General features: G+C 46.9%; 3 protein-coding genes across 3 annotated transcripts; 2 read left to right on the top strand and 1 right to left on the bottom strand.

The window, feature by feature from the left end:
* Nucleotides 1-939: 939 nt before the first annotated feature.
* On the bottom strand, nt 940-2363 carry fh (frataxin). Its single transcript, XM_089543613.1, has 5 exons — nt 2048-2363; nt 1632-1723; nt 1420-1543; nt 1242-1339; nt 940-1144 (listed from the first exon to the last, which is right to left on the bottom strand). Exons 1-5 carry the CDS (start codon nt 2168-2170, stop codon nt 1012-1014), a joined length of 570 nt encoding a protein of 189 aa, XP_089399739.1. The 5' UTR covers nt 2171-2363; the 3' UTR covers nt 940-1011.
* A 196-nt stretch (nt 2364-2559) lies between these two features.
* On the top strand, nt 2560-6336 carry LOC149341520 (F-box only protein 33). The gene is made up of 3 exons (XM_089543612.1): nt 2560-3053; nt 3668-4353; nt 4792-6336. Exons 1-3 carry the CDS (start codon nt 2617-2619, stop codon nt 5076-5078), a joined length of 1410 nt encoding a protein of 469 aa, XP_089399738.1. The 5' UTR covers nt 2560-2616; the 3' UTR covers nt 5079-6336.
* Nucleotides 6337-7063: 727 nt separating this feature from the next.
* Nucleotides 7064-14608, top strand: LOC149341521 (chondroitin sulfate synthase 1-like). The gene is made up of 5 exons (XM_089543615.1): nt 7064-7745; nt 8237-8481; nt 8676-8915; nt 9568-9708; nt 11523-14608. The coding sequence occupies exons 1-5, from the start codon at nt 7262-7264 to the stop codon at nt 12627-12629; spliced, it is 2217 nt and encodes a 738-aa protein (XP_089399741.1). The 5' UTR covers nt 7064-7261; the 3' UTR covers nt 12630-14608.
* Nucleotides 14609-20888: the final 6280 nt, after the last annotated feature.

The raw sequence follows: 20888 nt of genomic DNA on the forward strand, positions 1-20888 counted from the left end.
AGTGGATGCTACAAGACAGGGTTTATTAGAGCGATATCACAGAGGCCTTTGTCCGGCAGTGTACGTAGTTGGGTTGATGATGAAATAGGTTTGGAAAAACCAGTTTAAGGAGTGCCCTCAACTATTTCAATTTACTTCCAGGGTTCAAACAAATGAAAAGCTGCCTGAAAGGTACCACTTTGGCACCCTGCTCTGCTTTGTCACTGAAGGGACCATTAATGACAGGTCATTGCTGTTTTGTTTATTAAAACCACTACTACCATCACCGTGCTATCAGAACCCTGGTTCTACAACAATTTTGAATGAGTTGCATTTTTCTTCACAAAATGATTGGTTTATTGGTTGGTTTATTGGGGTTTAACGTCTCGAAGCAACTCAGGCTCTGAGGGACACCGTATTGAAGGGCTCCGAAAATTTCGACCACCTGGGGTTCTTTAACGTGCACTGACATCGCACAGCACACGGGCCTCTAGAATTTCGCCTTCATCGAAATTCGGCCGCCGCGGCCGGGATCGAACCCGCGTCTTTCGGGTCAGCAGCCGAGTGCCATAACCACTGAGCCACCGTGGTGGGGCTTTTCACAAAATGAAAGCACAAAACAAAAGAATACACCTTCTAATAATTACGAGAGCTAGTTCTCTAATAAAAGAAATAAAAGATAGCATCCTCACTTGTGAAAGTAATATGATCCGCATAGTATCATGCCCATGAAGGTAATACATACATGTTATTTCATTCATAACTCGTAATAATACATGCTATTTCACTCAAGAATGTGTTTGCTCTGTGAAGCACACAGGACAGTTATGGACAGCTCAAAAAGTGCATTGCTAGCAGATTTCACAAACACCAACTTTTGTGCACTCATGCACTAAAGCTGAATTCGTTAAGGAGAAACTGATCAGCAGCAAGTAAAACATATTAATGGACAACTTGGAATCATGACTAACAGACCTTTATTTACAATAAATATGCAGTAAGAAAAGTTATAAAATCTAAGGTATAACTTTTTCAAATATTGCAATCAAACTTCACAGGCTTCTTTAGTAACGAAGATATCTCACTTTCCAGAAGATCACAGAGAGACACGCCATCATGCTTGTACACCCATTTGTTTCCAATGAAGTCGTACCTCTTTGGACCACTGAAAAAGCAATGCATGTTTCTTTACATTCTTCACCTTTCCCAACTGAGAAATCCGAAAAGTATATATTATGAAGACTGCACACTCAAGTTAATACCTGATGGGCGAAGAAAGCCAGATTTGCCTGTTTGGCGTCTGTTTATTGATGACATAGGTGCCATATTTGCGCCCTAGGTGTACTGTCAAAACACCATCCTATGCAGAAGAAAAGCATATGTTTTTACTACCTATTAGCATCTGCACGAATATATATGAAATGTGCAAGCGTTACTCACACTCAATGCAAGGTCCGCTTCAGGGACATCACAAAGATCTTCAATTACTTCATCAAACTTTTCAGCGAGAGTTTCCAAAGCCTCTTTTGTCAGGGCCTCGTACTCGACTTCAGACATGGAAGGCCTGAAAACATTTTGCAGAGGATATAACATTAGCTGCGCACAGTAACATTTTGTTTTTGAGTCGAGCTGCATATGCATTGGTGTCATACTCATTGTTGTCTCCGTTTGATGAGAATGTTCGCCATGAACTTCTGCAGTGGCTACTCAGTTGGCGCAAATGGCTTAAGGTCGCAGGCACAGTCTGAAACACCAGTAACAACCAGATCTCGGTTGTTAACGCAGAACGCATTATGAAAAATTTTCTCTTTACTGTTGTGGACTAGCAAGCAGTTCTCTCAGAGTATAACGAGACCAAATAAAAGAAAAAAAGCAGTACTGAGAATATGAGCTCCAATAGTGCGCTTGATGTGGCTACAAATCAGGCATCATGAGACTATCGCAAATATGAGACGCACGCAAACTCGAACATCTTATTGCTAAAGCCGAGTCACAAGGCACTCTCACAAAACGACGCAGCAAAAGCGGCTTGGCAAGCACGTTTCTAGTGGAGTGGCGATAAACTAACACATTTTTCGTCGGCAGCGAAGGCGCACAGCGGTTTCAATGCAGATGACAAACTTGCTTTCGCATGACACTGAACCAACAGGGCCCAGCATTGTCGCCGGAGAACACGCCGTAGTCCATACATCTTCCGCAGGCAGCAGTGTAGCAGAGGTTATCGTCCCAACGCTGGCATCACTTGCGCACTGCAACGATCAACCCTCGTGTACGTACATCGGGAACACGCCCTATTCAAAATATAAGCGATGGAAGGCGGTGCATTCGTATGTGACAGGATTAATGGTAAACGCGCACAATATTTCGTCATCGCAAGCATCCAAGCGAACTGAACAACAAAAAGAAGCGTCTTGGTTGAATGTTAGCGCCGCCACACACGCACAACCCGCACTATAAAATTATAAATTAACTTTCTTTTCTTACATTGCACAAAATTTAAAACTGTATTACAGCAATTTAGTAGTTCCTAATTTAAGCTGGGTCCCTGGCGCCTTGTACACAGAAAAGCTGCTTGCAGCAGGTGGAGCAAGGTCTCAGCAGTCGCAGTTTCCATGTGGGCTGTGGGTCCGCATTGTAATGTCGGTGGGGTGGGCTCGCGGGGACTTTGCTGCCTTGCCATCTGTTGTCCTAGTCGAAATTTACGAGTATTTGTCATTCAGGGACAAATTAAAGGCTTCCTCTACATGTCGGGCATGGCGGGAATGCCTTTTCCATCCACGATTTTGGACAACGCTTACGATCCGCTTAAGCCGCAAGCGAAACGCCTGGCGTCAGGCCGAGTTTCTGTCCAGAAAATGCGGGCGCTTTGTGCGTCATTTCACCCTGGAGTTCGACTGTACAAGCCCACAGATCGTTCAGCAATGCGTCGCTGTTCTTGCATTTCTCGGAGAAAACCGTCAACTGGCATCGCTCTGTCTCCGTCCGACTGCCTGCGTTGTCGCCTGGCCTCTACGCCCCAGCGACGGCCCGACGTGCACAGGCAATGAAAACGAAACCATCGCCGTCTACGACAGGTGAGCGAGCGTCAGGCGCTGTTAATCGGCGCTGAAAGTGTGCCTGCTGGAAGTTTGTTCAAAAGCTGACGGCCTCAATGCGACCTGAGCCGTGCTTAGAGCGAAGTCGCAACCAAAAATAGTCCGCTTGCTTTGCCTTACTTTTTTTTTTTTTTTAATTTTACTCGGCGGTGTCCGGTCGTCTGAGTAGAAAGCTGTCACGTGAGGTTACTCGACCTTCAGCGCAGTGGTATTGTTGCTCAGGGGTAAACTGCGAGAGCTTAACAAAATGTGACACGTTAGATGTCACCCACTGACTTTCGCGCAAATAAGGTAGTCTAGATGACATATTGCCTACCATATGTGTTGGCGAAACAGCCTGCTTAGACGTTATGCTCAGGTCGGGTTGGGTTACATAGAGCTTGCAACGAATGTTAGGAGCCCGCCGCCTGAGAAAACTGAGAGAGAACGACATTTTTGATCGGGCGCCGTAATATGTACTGGCCCTCTCAGGACAATGCCTTGTGGAGTTGTAACCAGACGCGCCAAGTTAATGCGCGATTTTCAGCTGTAAAGACTTCGTTACTATTGCTGTAGGTCTTGTAATAAAAGCTGCAACGTTTGTTTTGGCGCAGGTTTATTGAGGCTATCAGGCAAGTCATCTGCACCACGAACCACTTGGAGCACTTCTCTCTCGGATGCCTGGAGGACATATTCCACCATTCAGATAGCTTCCTGACACTGCTAAGCTTACATCAACGACGATCGCTCTCTCAGCTCTACCTCGCCAGCGTGAAGGAAGACCCCGACCACTATCCCATTCCTGAGGTCCATTTGCGGCACTTGCACCAATTCGAATTCCTCACGGCTCTGAGCATTGACTATGATTACGTCTGTGACCAGTTCCTTTTGCTGCTCAGTGAACGAGGGGTGCTTTCAAAGCTGGTGCTGCATGTTCACGGCCTTGATGACCAGCAGACTGTTTGTGAAGGCTCATGGATTGAACTTGGCCGGCGATGCCCAAAGCTTCGCGTCACAATCACACTACTACACACCTGTGAGCCATGGAGCGCCATCAAGAGCCTTCTCTGTGCTGCCATTCCATTAGCCAGGTTTCAGTCCTACTTCAGTGGCGGATTTCGGAGTGATGTCTTGGATCTACTATCTGCACAATATGCTGACACAGTGGAGGCAGTCGTCGTCGTGAGTTCCTTCTCTGGTAGTGAAGGAATCCCGCAGCGCACATTTGCAGTACGAGCTGAGAGCCCCGTGGTGATGCTGGCGTGGCGTTGCCATCGCCTTAGCAGTCTCAAATTAGTTGGTGAGTTGCACGTTGGTCATCTCATGTTGCGGCATCTGAGTGCACTATAATATTTTATGTCAAAAAGAAGCTGCGATGTTGGTGATGAAACATTGCACACTGGCTGAAAAATGGCAGAATACTTGTTTCCTGTGCCTTTCCTTTTGTGATGTTGTATATCATTCACGACTTAACTGTGTGGCTTGTCAGATATAAAGTAGTTAATGATCAGCTGCTGATATCCGTTACTGACTCATTAGCCTGCCACCGTATGACTTAGCGGTAATGACTGCAGTTTTATTACCTGCTGGTATGGTTCATTTCTCATAGGCATGAGAGAAACACTGACCACTAATTACAGTGGTTATTGCATCATATGCATGCATGAGTTTTTATTACACATTGCAAACAGTCTTTTTGAACATTAATTGTGAACCTTTGCCTTTTCCATGCATGCAGGGCACGAGATAGCAGACATGGACCTCATAGCTGTGGCACGGTTGCGGGGTCCGCAGCTGAAGGAGTTGGTCATTCCAGCAGACTGCGTCTCCGGGAGCAGTGGTGGGGGACCTTACTACAGCGAGCTGCGCCCCACTGACGTGAAACATCTAGAAACTGAGGTCTCCCTAAGCCTGCAGCGGACTTGGGCGCTGGCCACCCTTCAGTCTCCTGTCCAAGATGAAGTGGGAGATGTCCGGAGCTACATGTGCTCTTTACAAGAGCTTCAGGGTTATGCCAGGACATAGCGTGCATATGTTGCAGCCACTTGTGGTTTGAAGGCATTGTTCAACAGTCATCTGCCAATTGCTCATTCCATGCCAGCCTGTTGTCATGAGGCACCGTGTTCATCTTCTTTGGCTTCTGGCCAATTAGTGGCTTTTAGACGGGTATAAACGACACAAGTGGCTGCATTCAAGTGTGCAACCGTTGTTAAGTACCTGTACAACTTTTATTCCACTGGGGAGGATTGTAAGACGGTTGCTTGTGTACGTAAGAAATCTCCTATGACTGATGATAGCATGATATTGTTGAACAGCAAAGCACATTACTCTCATCATACTGTTGAGACACAGTCCTCCAGAAGGGCTGTCTGTTATTGAGGGCATCACTCATTTTCGAACCCGTTGTTTTGTGCTGCACTGCAGCTGACATCCAGTGCATGGACCGACAGCAGTAAAGTCTTTTTAGTGGGCCACCTGTGATGCAAATGTGATATTCCTGCCGGCTTTTTACAAGCCAGCAGTGTGGTCTCAAGGTTTTTAAAAGTGTGCCAAGTTAGAACAATGCCACTTACACATGCCTACCAACTGAACACCACACACACAGGACATACGTCTCACACCACGTGATCCGAGGGTCAGCGGAATACATCGTTTCCAAGTTGCCATGCTGCACCAACGGCAACAAAGCTGCAATACTGCCGTGTGAAAAGGCTCTCGATTTCCGGAGACTTGCTGTTCTTTAACACCACATACTAAGGATCCATCCAAGACCAAACTATACATCCAGCCTAAGCGGGCTTCACTCTTGGCCCTTATGTTTTGTGCATTCTGATGGGTGCCACCACGGTGATCTGCTTTCTGCAGTTAGACATTTCCACTCCGATGCTGTGGCCAGCGTGTTTAGAGATCTATATTCGATCTGTGCCTCTGTAATAATGCACAGCGCCTGCAAACATTTGTTAACTTGACAAGAGGCTTAATATATTTTCACAGCAGATTTTTTAGATGTGTAACTTGAGCACGTTGTTATTTGCAGTGCGTTTCCACAGATCATGACCTTAATGTATGCACATGTTTTGTACTGTTGTATGTGTACCTTTGTTTCGTAAAATGAAAAGGCACAACATGTGCCATAGTCAGCATAAGTGCTATGACCGAATCAGATTTTTTTTTCTTGCAAATGTCTTGTTTTTTAAGCTTTCTAAGGTGCTCAGGACTTGAGAGCATGTCCACTGGTAGTTATGTTTTGTAGCAGATAAATAAAAGGATTTTAAGTATGTTATCATATTGGGTCTGTCCTTTTGTCAATTTTCTCTTTCAACTGCAAAGTCTGACCACATAGTCTGTTCTTTGCACAGATCATGTGCAAAACTACTGTTCAGATTATTGTGTATAACCTGGGCCTACTCTGTGGTGCTGCAGAAGTTGTGCCAAAGGCCACTAGTTGCTGCTGGTGAGCCACGGAAGTCCTTCTTAAGCTTATTAGTCACTTCAGCTGCTGCTCAGCATATGGCCAATGGTGCTTTTCATTGGCATGAGCAATCATTGGTGGGTGCAGTAGTACAAGGACAGCCAAGATTGGCCACGTAATGTAAATCGCAAGTTCTGCATTGTGGCTGCAGTTCACTTCTTGGACTCTGCTAATCATACATACTGTTTTGAGTGTGAGTTCACCCATGATATATAGTCACAGATCATCGATCCACCTGTTATTATAAAAAGTAAAATGCACATCTGTGCGTTGTTGCAGCTTAACTTACTGAAAATATTTATTGCGTTGTTTTGGCTACAGCAATGCATAACCGTCACAGGAAGCCGCAGTTTAATAACGTTGGCCGCCCCCATGCCTTTTGCTAAATACGCAAAGTGAAAAGCGAAACGTTGAATTTTGTTAAACTTCTCACTCTCCAATGAGGAAGGGATAAACCGCACACATATGAAGTCAAACGTGGAGCGCGACGCAACTTCGTCTGGAAACAATGACGAAAATGAAACTTTGCTTGTTTTTGTTTTCTTGCTCCTGTCGCGCGGCGCTCGCGTGTGTTGTCGCCTGCAACAAAGTTTTTCTTTGCTTACTTGTTGATGTCAGCGTCGTCGTGGCTGATGTGTGACATAGCTAGAAGTGCGAAAAAGTTTGTTCTGTGTTTAGTCCACTTACTATAAATTTGAGGCGTCTGCGTGGGCCCGTCGCTTGCGTACCAAGTACGATGAAGGGTGCCGGACCCGGGGCGCTCTCCTCGGCGATCAGTTTGCTCGCCGGTACTCTGATCGGTTTCGTGATCACGAGCCAGATTTTACTATGGCTCAACAGCGAAAACTTCTGCGATACATCGCCTTTCCAGCGAACCCAGGGCGCACCAAAGTCTCGCCTTCTCTTCGTCGGCGTGATGACTGCGGAGAAGTACCTCTCTACGCGAGCCCTTGCAATCCAGCGCACTTGGGGCAAAGCACTGAGTGGCAGGCTCGCTTTTTTCTCGAGTGGCACCTCACGTTGGGACGGTGAGGAGAAGCTGCCGCTGGTCGCTCTTCGTGGCGTTGATGACTCGTACCCGCCGCAGAAAAAGTCATTTCTTATGCTCAAGTACATGCACGATCACTACATTGACCAGTATGAATGGTTCATGAGGTGCGACGACGACGTTTACGTGCACGTCGAGAGGCTGGAGCGCTTTCTCCGCTCTGTCAACTCGAGTAAGTTATTTATTCTAATGCGATCCGCTTTCCTGTGACGTGACTCAGGACCGAAATTCATATTGTGGGTTCGACAGATGCGTGCTTACTATCACAGTACTCTTCACATTTGCAATTTCAAAGCTAAAATGCTTCAACTTGTTCATACCGAAACCTTCTAATGCCACAATGTATGCATGATGCTCGAGGCACAAGATCTGAGGTTATGACCTAAGGAACAAGTCCGTTATCTGCACATTGCAGTTGCAAAAGAGCATATAGTTTGCTTGGCATCGTAGATCTTTACTCATTTTGGTCGATATGGGGCATTAGCCATCATCTGTGTAAATTATAAAACACCCATAGCGTTATCCGCTATTTATAGCTGGCAGCAGGTATACTTTTCATTTTCACCGTATGTAACAATTTCTTGCAGCTGTATAACTCTCAGCTCATCAAACATTGCTAATTAGAAGCTTCTTGCCATTTCTTTCATATATCTCCAACTGCAGGTAAACCGCAGTACATTGGTCAAGCTGGTCTTGGGAACAAAGAAGAATTTGGCCAGTTAAGTCTTGAGCCTGATGAAAACTTCTGCATGGGTGGTCCCGGTGTACTTTTCAGCAGGGAGACTCTTCGACGCCTTGTTCCACACATCTCAACATGCCTGAAGCACCTTTACTCAACCCATGAAGATGTTGAAGTTGGGCGTTGCGTGAGGCGGCATGTCGGCATACCTTGCACTTGGTCCTATGAGGTACCACATCTGGTTTGATTGAGTTGATGAGTGGTGCATAAAGGTGTAAAAAAAAAGTAACAAATGATAGCAATCATATGATAACTCTAAACTTGGTTCCCTATTTGGCTTGAATGAAAGTGAGCAATGTTATGAAGTAATTTTATAATAATTTTGTTTACCATTTACTTGATTGACCTTTTTTTTTGTTACAGATGCAGACCATATTTTACCACAATTTTTTTGGAGAGGTGGCTCTGAAAGGTCGTGTCAGGCGACGTGAAGTGCACCGGTCCCTCACACTGCACCCGATCAAAGATCCTCGTGAAATGTACAAGGTGCATGCATATTTTGGCGGTTTTCGTGCCCAAGAGCTGAGGCATCGATCACTACAGCTTCTGAGGGAGATACGCTGGGCTGCTCAAAACTATGGTGGATGTGTATCGCCGATACAGGTAAGTCTTATTTAGGGTCCTGGTACTCTGGCTGTTTGGGAAGCGGGTGCTTGAGGGATGCTTCATGAAACTGGCAGGTAGAACAAATTAATCGAATTTTAAAGTGATAGCAGAATTGGGGGAACTTTCTTTTAAACAGTTCCACCATCACCATTGTTCACCGTGGCTGAAAATTGTAGTGTTCACGTGTTGTACAGTGAGAATTTTATTCAGGTTGGCCTTGCAGTGGCAATTCTAAGCACTGTGTTCATTGTGTATAATTGATTGACAGCTTGTATATTCTAAGCGAACTTCTCTTTTTTGTGAGCTGTTGGTTTTTTTTATGTATATCTCTCTGGTTTTACATACTTTTAGGGGCATATTTATGTAATATTTACCCTCCTGCGTAGTTTCTGGAGCGTGCAGTATTAAATATATAAATTAGGTGCAGCTGGGTAGTGGGTAGGGTATGATATGGCTACGACTGTTGCTTCTTGGCCTCTGAGGGTAGTGAAAATTTTGGGAGTTCCTTAAATGTTCTTGAAAGTCATTTGTGTAGACACCTCTCATGCAGGAGTTAGTTGACAGTTGGCGACAGACCTCGGATGATTCTGCTTTTTATATTAAAGAGTTTTTTTTTTTTGTCTGAGTGGTAGGTATTTTTTGCCAACAGGCTGCATCACCATGGTGCAAAGGCATTGTGAATGGATCATCAGCACTCTCCGAGATGCCTTCGCTTACCAAGTACTTCCCAGGAGAAATTCAAGACCTCCTAACATGGGACTTCTTTTCAAAGAGCCTCTACTCTGATCAAGTAAGGCCCTGTTGAATACCTACACGTAGTCAGTACAAAGAAATAGATGCAAATAAAGGTTGTTCTCGGGAAACAAAGTCAGGAATTGGATACGCAAGCACGGTCACACCATTGTAAGAGTTGTCCGAGAGTTGCAGTGCCGCTGTTCAGATGCGTGCATACGAAATAAATATTTGTTATGGGCCTCCAGATATCGTACAGTTCAACTTCGTTATATATGAAGTCAAAGTGATGCCGCGATTTCCACGTCATAGCCGTTGCCTCGTTACTATCATAGGTGAGCTTAGATGCATCTGCAGCATACAGGTGGGCTTCCTGCCAGCATCTAGACCATTAGCAGCATAGTTGGCATTTAGTATGCTGCTGGTCTTTGTTGAGGGAGCCTTCAACACACGCACGGAGCCCCATTGCTGCCAAATATAGGTACTACAACTTAATATATGACGTCTTGGCGTTTTTAGCATGGCCTGCATAGGTCTCAGCACCTAGAAAACGGTTCCTTCAGGAATCGTGTCGTAGGTGTCGGGAAAAGGCATTCAGAGTCGTGGCGGTGATTTCGTCATGAGTATGTGTTCCAGCTAGCTTCCTCGCATGATGCGCGAGCATGCTGGTTACAACATTTGACACCATGACAGCAGTGTCTAGAGGAGAATGAGTACACCAGACTGAAGGCTTTGCACCAGATGCAGCTGCTTTGATCATGGCTGCCGTCTGGTCAACATAAATTGTGTTCTGATTTGTGATCTTGACCGTATGGAACCAGCAGGAAGTCAACACTGTCAAGCACACCACATGCACTACCAAATGGTCAAACCTCGCGACCGCACCGCAAAAACACAACTGCAAACTTCATCTGAGAAGCAGTGGGCTGAGGGCCCGGGTATCAGCGATGATTGGCACGTCGCCGCTAAAACTTTGTTGCTTCGAAGCCGATGCCAAGTAATTGTTCAGAGAAATACTCAATACGGGCCCCACTTGTGTCTGGAAATGTTTTTCGCATGTTTTGTGCAGTGCCCGATAAAGCGGGATTTGGGCGACAATTCAGTTTGCCACAACAAATAGGTGCAGAAGTGTTGAGGACTGCTATTAATAGACTTATTGATTTAATACCTTTATTTCAATCACAATTGCCCTGTGGCATAGTTATTGGATGGGGGAGTGTAGCAGGAAAGTGACTGTATCTGGTAAATCTTGAAGCTTGTTCATCCATGTGTGCTTTTTTTTTTTTTTAATAATCATATAACAGCTGACTCAAGCAGCGAGAGGCATGCACTGCTTGCAGGCTTACATGATCTTTTATTGAATTGTGTTCTATTGAACAGCATAATTTGTACTAAGTACTCTTTTTATGTGAGTTCATATAGTTTTATTTCTTTGGCATAATATTGCTTCTAAGGAATGAAGCAGAGCATGATTACACACGCGTCTGGCTCACAAGAAATTTCCAAAAGTAAGCCCAGCTGTGTGTACTGCCTGTTTCTTCCTCCACGTGTGCATATTTTCATGCAGTGCATTTCATGGAGTTCCAACAAAGTAAATTGGGTTTGATCCTACATGGCTGGCTTCCTTTTGCATTGGCTTCTTTCAGTGTGAAGCCAGCAGACAAAAATCAGTGGAGGCAACCGTTTGTCAGGGGTGTTGACTGCTTGTTGCGCCAAATGGTTTTTTCAATGTGGTCTTATCATGCAAAATTATGTAAGCATGGGCAGAAGCCATGTCGCTAAATCTTCTCATTAACGTCGCTTTCCACGTGCTTTTACTTTACTGGCATCATTCCAGCAGCATGTTATAGCGCAATATTTGTTACACAACAGGTGACAAACCCACGTCGACGCATCGAGTCGTACTACGAGATCAGCATCAACAACGTCATCAGCGACCTGATGGAGCTCACAAACCGGTACTCCAAGCAGCGGGGTCGCGTGATCGAGTTCAAGGACGTGCTCTATGGCTACCTGCGCGTCGACCCTCTGCACGGCGCCGACTACGTGCTGGACCTTCTGCTCACGTACCGCAAGTACCGCGGCCGCAAGATGACGCTGCCCGTGCGCCGCCACGCCTACGTCCAGCAGCCGTTCACGCAGCTACGGATTCGGGACATTACCCAGCCGGACGAGTCCCAACGGGCCATGATCCGCTTCGTTCTTCCGCTGTGCGGTCGGCAAGCCGCCTTCGAGCGCTTCTTACGCGTATTCCGCGATGTGTGCCTGGACGCGGAGGACGCGTGCACCCTTCTCGTGGTGCAGTACAGAGACACCGCCGCGGAGGCCGACGACCTGGAAGGCACGGCGTCAGCCGAGCGAGTGCTAGGCGCAGACTACGACAAGGAGCGCGTCGAGTTCCTGCCCGGCAGCGGGGGTGAGTTCTCGCGAGCCGCGGCGCTCGAACTGGGCGCGTCGCGCTTCCAGGAGGACGAACTGCTGTTCTTCATCGACGTCGACATGACGTTCGACGCGGGCGTGCTGCGCCGGGTACGCGCACACACGGCTCGCCGCCGCAGCGCTTACTTCCCTATCGTTTTCAGCCAGTACGACCCGGCGTACACGGGCGCCGCAGGCGGGGATCCGCCCCGTGTGGCCCCCGACGAGGGCTACTGGCGCCAGTTCGGCTTCGGCATCGCGGCCATCTATAAGTCCGACCTGGAGGCCGTCGGTGGCCTGGACGTGAGTATCCGCGGCTGGGGCAAGGAGGACGTGGACTTGTTCGACCGCGTGGTGACCTCCAACTTGACCGTCGTGCGCGCCCCGGACCCGGGCCTGGTGCACGTCTTCCACCCTGTGCACTGCAGCCGGGACCTTGCCGCCGCTCAATACGAGATGTGCCTTGGATCCAAATGGACCAGCGTAGCCTCGGAGCGCACGCTGGCCGCGATCATCGCACAACGCCACCACGAGCTGCTCACGCGAAACTTCAGGCGCTGAGAGGCGCGCTCGCGGGCGCACCTTGCTGTAGGTCGAAGCACACACAGGGCAGGGTTCTGTCATCTGCGCCGTGGCCTCTCTGTTAGCTACGCTTTGCTATGATATCTCTTTCACGGTGTTAACCGGAATGCCGGAAACATTCGTATCTACGGTTGCCCAAATGACTGGCATGGTATTTCAAAACCTGTCCATAGTTTGGCGCGATGCCGCCGCTTATCCCGAAAGAAAAGTCCCCTGTACTCGGAGGCAAGACGTTATGCGTGTTGGTCAAAGCGACAAGCTAAATTCGCCTCTGCTCGACGTATCCGTCCAATTTTTTAACGGTGTCACGCGAGCATCGACCGTTGGCTTGATCAACGCCCTATGGCGGCACGAATTGGCAAACTTGCCGAGTTGCCGCATGTGCACGAAGCCCAAGACGTTACAGCCGTCATCTGCCAGGTTGTTCCTGGAGTTGCGCGCTGCCCCCAACCCTTTCCTTCGCTTACCGCCCTGCCTGGCATTTTTTATCTCCTGTTATCGGCCATATATCCTATTTTTTATATCCTATATGGGCCATAGCCATGTCCGCATACAACTGCAAACAAAGCAAGAGCAAACGAAAGATTCATCGCAAGGTTCATTCGAGAAATTCTGAGTAAAGCTGTTTGCAGCTGGGCGGCACGTGGCTTCTCCTGAATGTCGGCTGCGCGTATGCCAGCAGTATTACGATCGAAGGAAAAGGTCGGGGGCGGCGCGCAGCTCCTGCAACAGCCTAGCAGACGGCGGCCACCGTGAGCTGGTTGGTCTTCGTGCGCATGCGGCAACTCTCGGCGAGTTTTTCGATTTGTTCCGTAATATGGCGCTGATCAAGCCAACGGTCGATGCTCGTGTGATACCGTTAAAAAATTGGAAGGGTGTACAGACTATCGCGGCATTGATCGCAGATGCCTCTTTCGGGCCCTTGTGCGCTTGCCTTGGCCTCTGTTCTGCCAAGACTTGGGCCACCGACGGCGATTTTTGTCTTGAACAACTTGGCTAATCTTCGCGCAGGCTTGTCTGAGCCATATTTTTTCTCGGTCTTCCCATGTCGCACGATGGTGGTGACGCAGAATCATCGTGTGCATGCATATATAGTGGCCGCTGAAAGACGTAGGTTTACCGTTAACTTCGAGTCCTGCTGCTGTTTATTTTCCCAAGCTCTTTCACCAAGGTAGGATTTCAGGAATGCCTGACGTAAACCAGGTTTGCGTAACGACGGTGGCGTGCGTAACTTTTTTTGTGGGGATGGTAAAGCCGGCGTCGATGCGTTTTCGGTCTTTTGTGCTCCTTGCAGAGAGAAGTGAATGTTCATTTGTGCGTTCGCGTTCTTGCAGCAGTTGCTCAATGTTTGCCCACCGGTATGACCACAATAGGTACTCATTTTTAATGGCGAAAGGATCGCGCTTTCTTTTTTGGACCTGCGTAAGACGCGTGACGACATTGTACCGCATCAAAACCGGGGAGTTTGCTCGGCGTTTTTAACTCTTTGCATGTAATGTCTTCCCTTTTAAGCCCACAGTATTAAGCAGTCTGTGCAGAAAGCTGGTCAAGGAAGCCCCTTCCTTAGAGCGGCTGTGCGCGGTTGTAACAACCAGACGCTGTTAAAGCAACCCACCGGTGTTTGCTCCCTTATGCAGTATTTCCCTTGCGCTTTATGTTGCGGCATCACCCACGGCTGTGAATTTCAGTATTGAGAACCAAGAAGTAGCAGCCATGCAACGTTAAAAATACCGAGGCTAGTTGTGTTGTAACTTGCCAGAGGTGAAATCCTACATGCGTTGCCTTGAAGCTTTCGGTATGCATGCTAAACTTGTACCCTTATGCACAGAACAAAGATCTCGCCAGGCGATCCGGTTGTCGACGATCGTTGCAGCGTCGTTTGATAATTCGCTCTTTGTTCAGTTACTGCCAATATCAGCCAGGACAGCAGCTTGGGCATGTTGGTTAATCATTCTTGATGGAACAGCGCAAAACATCTTGTCAAGCAGCGCTTGTCTCTTGTCCAGCGCTTGTCTCTTGTCCCGATGTTTTGCGCTGTTCCATCAAGACTGCCAATATGTACCGCCGGTGACAGAGGCTATTTAATCAGATCGCGGCGCATCTCTTCCTGTCATCTTTGTGGGCCGTTTACTTGCTTCTGCGCCTTTTAGTTCGGCAACGTTTGACAAAACGTTTTGAGGTCATATTTATATATAACCAAATAGTAAAGTACAGTCTGTCGTTGGAGAAGTTCCTGCTGAATTGTTAGGTAAACAACCGTATTCTTTCGTACGGCGAGTCTGGGAGCAACCCCCATGAATCAACTACAGGTATCTGAGGAGCGGAAGGATCCGTGTTCGTGAGCTGAGGCAGTCGCGAACTAGGCCTGTTTTTTTTTTTTTACCTGGTGACTATTGTGACAGGTACCTACATGCATCTGATCCAGTTAGCTCTCTTTGATGAATGTGTTATTGAGTTTCTTGCTGCAAAGTATTATGTGATGGGCCCTGCTACCTTACTCAATTTTTCTGAACGCAATGTGTGATTTGGAAATTTAAACACAGCATTTAATTTTACGAACTTAGGTAGCTTAATTATACGCGATACGTAACAAACTTCAGCCTCGCCTTTGTTGTAACATTTATTATTTTAGCTGGATAACTTTAACTGTATACTCAGCTGCATTATCCTATTTTGTCTATTTCTGCAATGGACTTGTCCACGTTTCTGGATATCTATGATTGCAATATGAGGTTGGCGAAATCGATGTTATCAAGGGACATATTTGTAATCTGAACACTTGTTTAGAATCACTAGATATACTTCGTGGCCTTCTTCATAAGTGGTCTTCCTATTTACTGTTATACACGATCTATTGTACTCAAGCGCGCGATTGCAACGTTGTCAAGAGCTTCATGCAATCGAAGTTCTTTGGGCTCTTTCTTACTCATGATGTGCCGTGATACTCGACCGTGTAGATCTGTACTCGTAATGTTGTTTTACTTCGCTTACGTGTGCTTTTACATTTTTCTGTCTGTGTGTGGCATCTTTTACCGGCTACGCACGTGTTGACGAAAGTCATTGTTGATGTTTTCATGTTCAAACATGATATGCGTGTTGATGGCAGGCATTATGCATGCTTTTGAGCGGCACCTTTTATGCCACGCATTTGTTGCTGAAAGTCGTTGTCTCTGTATGGCATTGTTTGCGCCGTGCGCGTGTTGACGAAAGGCATTTATTTTCTGTGCTAGTCACGTTTATATCTGGCACAACTTATACGTGCAGTTTTCGCATATGCCACCGCTGTGCATTGGCTGAAAGGAAGTTGTACCGGACGCCCGTTTATCTTGTGCGCTTGACTGTGCCAAATTGCTTCCGGCGTTGACGAGCTCCGCGCACAGACGTCCTGAGCGGAATTTCCGGGGACGTTCAGTTAACCGAAGGGAAAGCACCTACACCCTCTGTACTGCTCAGGCGGAATCCACTGCGTCGCTCTCCGTGAACCCTGTAGATTCGTAACTGAACATTAATTCGAGCCCTTGACGGTTGCGGTTGGCTGGCCCACTACAGCTGAGCACCGAATGGTTCGTTGACAACTGGCCGTACTATAGTGTAGACCTTTCCTAAAGTCTGAAGTGCAGTGCCGGATATAATATAATGCGTTGCTTCTTTAGGGTCCGCCATTTATGTTGTGGAGTAGCGCGCTATAACCAGTATGTCATAAGCAGAGAGGAAAAGAGAAACGGCTTCGCACGGTATGCCGATTCCTTTATTGCCAGTGCTCCTTTTTTATGGCAGGTTTTGCCGATTGCTTCTACGTCTGCAGTCTTCAGCATTAGTTGCATCCCCATTTAATGCGATAGCATTAGAGTTGTCGTCATACCAAAAACCCGGTGATGTCCGGTGTCAGGAAATTCGCGGATTGGTCGAAAGAGGTCACGTGACCTTGTGACGTTATCACATGTCCTGATGGGCCTCCATGATTGGTTGAGAGAGACGTCATCACTACCCCGCCCACCGTGGCAGGTGGCAGTTAAATTAATGACTGGGCGAGATAGTTCCCGTGGCCTTGTGACGTCAGAACAACCTGCCCACCGGACTGTGCGCAACCTAGTTTTAGATAAGGAATCGACATAAAAAATCGGGCAGATTGATGTATGCAAATTTCGGAACTTTCACAGCATAGCGGATACCTGCTACGGCGGCTAGCAGTCCGAATCTGACGGTTGATGGACCTACAGTTGCAAAGAAACTGACGCAAACACGCACAGAAGTTTGAACAGAAGCTGCGACGAAATCTAATGCTATCGCATTCCACTTTTAAGGTGGCTTACGCGTCCCCATAGTTTTTATACTCTTTTACAACCTGTGCCTATGTATCGCGTTTTTACGCTGCCATGTTGGACAATAAACTCATTTTATGTTTACCAAGACCGCTATCTTATGTGTCTTTTCTTTTTGGTCAACACTTGTGAGCGTTGACTGAAGTTATTGCTATATTCGTAGATTTCCATCACTAGCGCGTTTTTTTTTTTTTTAACGGCTAGTGTTTACTGGAAGTTCAAGAGTGGCCATGCGCGAATTTCCACTGCGGCAACAGCTCGAATTACAATATTTGACGGAATGAGCGAGTGCGAAGCGAATGCCTATTGCTGCGTCCTAGGTCGTTAGCAATGCGACGCTCTGCGCAACCTCAGCGGCGCCTGGGCTGTGGCTGGAGCTTAAAAAGTCTTCGGATCGCCTATCTGGGCATGTGGCGTGGGATTCATAGATTCGTTGTGATGGACGGGCACCTAGGTGTAAGAGGACACCTTTCAGTATAGCTGTTGTAACGTACTGGTACGGTGTCTAGAAGCGGAGGTGTGGAAAGCGTGGCGCGCTCGCCATTGAGAGGAGTGGCCTCCTTACAAAATTGAGCGCTGCGCTCTGGGGTCCTTAGTAAAGTGCCTTTATGAGCTTTTTTAAAAAAAGCTAGGGGCTTTAGTCCCTAGATGAGCATGGTGGCAACTACCATCACCGCGAGATTCAAAGGGGGACGCTCTTATATATCTTCCACCCATCCATGAGGCGCCGTCACCTCAACCGTCGCCCCAGTCGTTTGGAAGTGTGTTCTTGGGAAAGTTTGCGGTGCAGGCATATCGTGTAGGCTTTCGATGTGCTACAAGAAATGCCGTCAGCCTCAAAGGACAATATCACGTCGTATATTTGTGCCGCAGCGGCAGCTAGTCGAGGCGCATCGTTTTTACGCATAATTTTCTGACGTGCGCGCTGCGGTTTCCGCAGGAGCCGCTCACGAGTATTGTCTTCGAAATGAATAAACGCATTAAACATTTGACGATATTAGTGCATTTTCTAGTTATGTTGATTCATGAATATGAGAGCACGACGGCGATTGTTTTGCTGGACAAAATGCAAGATTCGCCGCCTATATGAGCTGAGCGCGTCCTCTCTAGTCGTAAAGAATTTGACGATGGCTAATTGTACGTGCTTGCGATTACGGCTACCAGTCTTGCTCGTTAAAAAGCTTTGTTCTTCATCCGCCTGCCTAAAAAGACAAGTTCGCTACATTTACGCACTTCATGTACCCTAAAAGAGTCTCAGCAAGAGAACTCTGCCGTTTGTGGAGAAAACATTTCGAAGCAATGTACGCAGTATTAACGTATTTATATTTGCCACAGATAGCGCGACTGCTGATATGAACTAGAATTGATCACGCTGCGCTGCAATTCTTGCAATACTTAGTTAAACGCAAATATTTTAGTTAAGAAAGATTAAATACTATAGCGTGGATAATTCTGAAGTGGTTGCTATGTGCACTATACAAAGTGATTGTGAAAATTGTGTCTTCAGAGTAACATCGAGATTCATCCGTTCACGCCAGGAGCGGATTTGAGGGCGGGGAGGGGGGTGGGGGTTTGTTCTGGAGGCGTCACTCCCTTTAAGCGAGAAATTTTTCATAGGAAAACGATGCTGGCGCCTATATTTTTCGACAAAAAAAAAATCCAAGAAATACATGGTTTAAAATGGGATCTCATCCCCTTCTCCCCCGCCCAACCATCCCTTCCAAGAGCTACCCATAAATCTGCCGCTGGTTCACTTTTCATATGGTGCCGATAATACATCCTGCGCTATTTGTAGCACATTGCAGCAGGTAATTTATTAGGTTGCGCTACCGCGCGTTCTTCCCCTGGCTCTTTGTTTTAGGTGGCGCAGCCGGCTTAGCAACTGCTGTATTTCCGTTCCATAAAGCGCACAAATAAAAAAAAAAACGAATGCTTCACATTATTGAGGCAGTCAAACGCTTTGGGATTAGCCTTGTATCCGGTAGGACATCAATGTGAGTTCAAATGTGGTGAGAGTTAATTTCCTAGACAACTACCCCTCAGGACGTCCCGAGAATCTTTGAGAACGTTGCGTCGTCGTGTGTTCTCTGCTGGTCCTCAACAAGTCCTCACCTGATCCTGTGGTCTGGCCTCATTTATTTATTTTTTTACATTCTGTTAGGCACAGTTTGATCTTGGATCCCCATAATTTCCCCGCAAGACCTTTCTGGTTTGTTTTCTGGACATAAGACGGAAGTAGTAGTAAAAGACCTTTATTCGGCCATAATTTACAGGCCGAGCATGTCGACCGCCTGGGCGACCAGAAGTCGCTGTTCTTCCTCCTTGGCGTAGAGGACGCGCGTTATTATTTGCTTGCTTATTGCAGCATTCACAAAAATTGCAAAACAGCTTTCTTTTCCTTCTTTTGTGCTGTATTTTTACAAGAACTGATTTCGTAAAAGTTTGGCCGCGCTTAGGAAGACTGACTGGTTTGATCGCCATCTTTTTGCCCACGGATTGCTGTCTGTGCAGTCGTTTCATGCAGCGATAGGTATACCTCTTTCTGGACTTGCCACCTCAGCTGCAAAGTCGCTTAGACAAGTACATCTACTGTGGGTCAGAAACCCAAGTTCAATACCACCAGAAACGTATGGATAAGTCATGCTTAAATATATCTAGCATATATCCTGAAAACACACCATTTCTTGGGTCAGCATTGCGCACAAATTTCTCTTAATTAGTCCCTGGACTTCTATAAAATAAAAGCCGCATGTGCGAGATAAAGCGGGCTTGGTTGTAGTACAATGTCGCTATATTCTCCTGCGAGAGGACGTTTAATTGTAGGACATTTGAGAATTTTTCGTCATGTCGTCTAGCAGCGTACGAACTGAAGACATCCTTTTGAGGACGTTTTGGCAATGACGCAAGTTGAGTTTGGTTTTTTTGATAGATTGTTGGTTCGGACTCGCAAACATTCACATTACTCGACGGCAGGAAAAAAAGGTTAGCTATTTATTTACACATGAATAACAAGAAGAAACGAGCAAGGAGAAAACTATTTACAGCATGACTGAACCGTTGATTAGACGAAATCAGCCCCCGCTTAACCCAGAGCACTCAGATTTAAGCCCTCTGTCTCCACCCTTGGCGGGGACAGCAACCAATAATCAGTCAGGCGACACTTCTCACCAATCGATGGTTAGGGAAAGGAAAATAAAGTTTCCGTCAGCTAATCAAAGACTGGGGAAAGGATATCGGCTAACCAAATACTTGGGAAAGGAGGGGTTCCGAGCACACATACAAACAGCACTGAATTCATTCGGAACCTCTGCCTTCCTCTACGTTTCCTTTTCCGCACACGTGCTTACGGGACACACGTATGCCTCGGGAACAACCACTCAAGGTTCTTTGTGAAAAAAAAAAAAAAGAAGAAAGCTGTCGTCGAGGGGTCAAGCGCCCAGTTGCAACTACAGCCTAACCAGGGGCCTCTTCTGAGTACCCAAAGCTCAAACGATCCATTGGCGCCGCATCGCGTACCGATCGGCCACCGTACACCTGCGTCCTCACAATAAGCTGTGTACAGTCTTTGTCATAAGTAACCAGGCTGCATGTTTTGCTTCTAGCTCGTACAGTAGAGCCCTTACAGCTTCCCTGAAGCTGGAATGGTCGTTAGAAGTAAGGACTGGGGGTCTTGTCACCTTGTAACAACTTTTGATCTTAAGGAAAGCCACAAAGGCTCCACTATACAAGCTAGAGGCAAACCATGCAGCCTGGTTACTTTTGACAAGGACGGTACATGAGCAGAGCGAATGACTGGCAATTAGGGACACGAGAAGGTACAAAAAAAAAAAAAAACGTCCACGGGCCACAAAAATGACTACTGCAGGCATTCAAACACCGAGCAGTCCACAAAGCTGTGCGCTGGGAAGATATCTGT

This window comes from Amblyomma mixtum, chromosome 5 (genome assembly GCF_055824585.1).
Source record: "Amblyomma mixtum isolate Tamu chromosome 5, ASM5582458v1, whole genome shotgun sequence".
Classification (NCBI taxonomy): Eukaryota; Metazoa; Arthropoda; class Arachnida; order Ixodida; family Ixodidae; genus Amblyomma; species Amblyomma mixtum.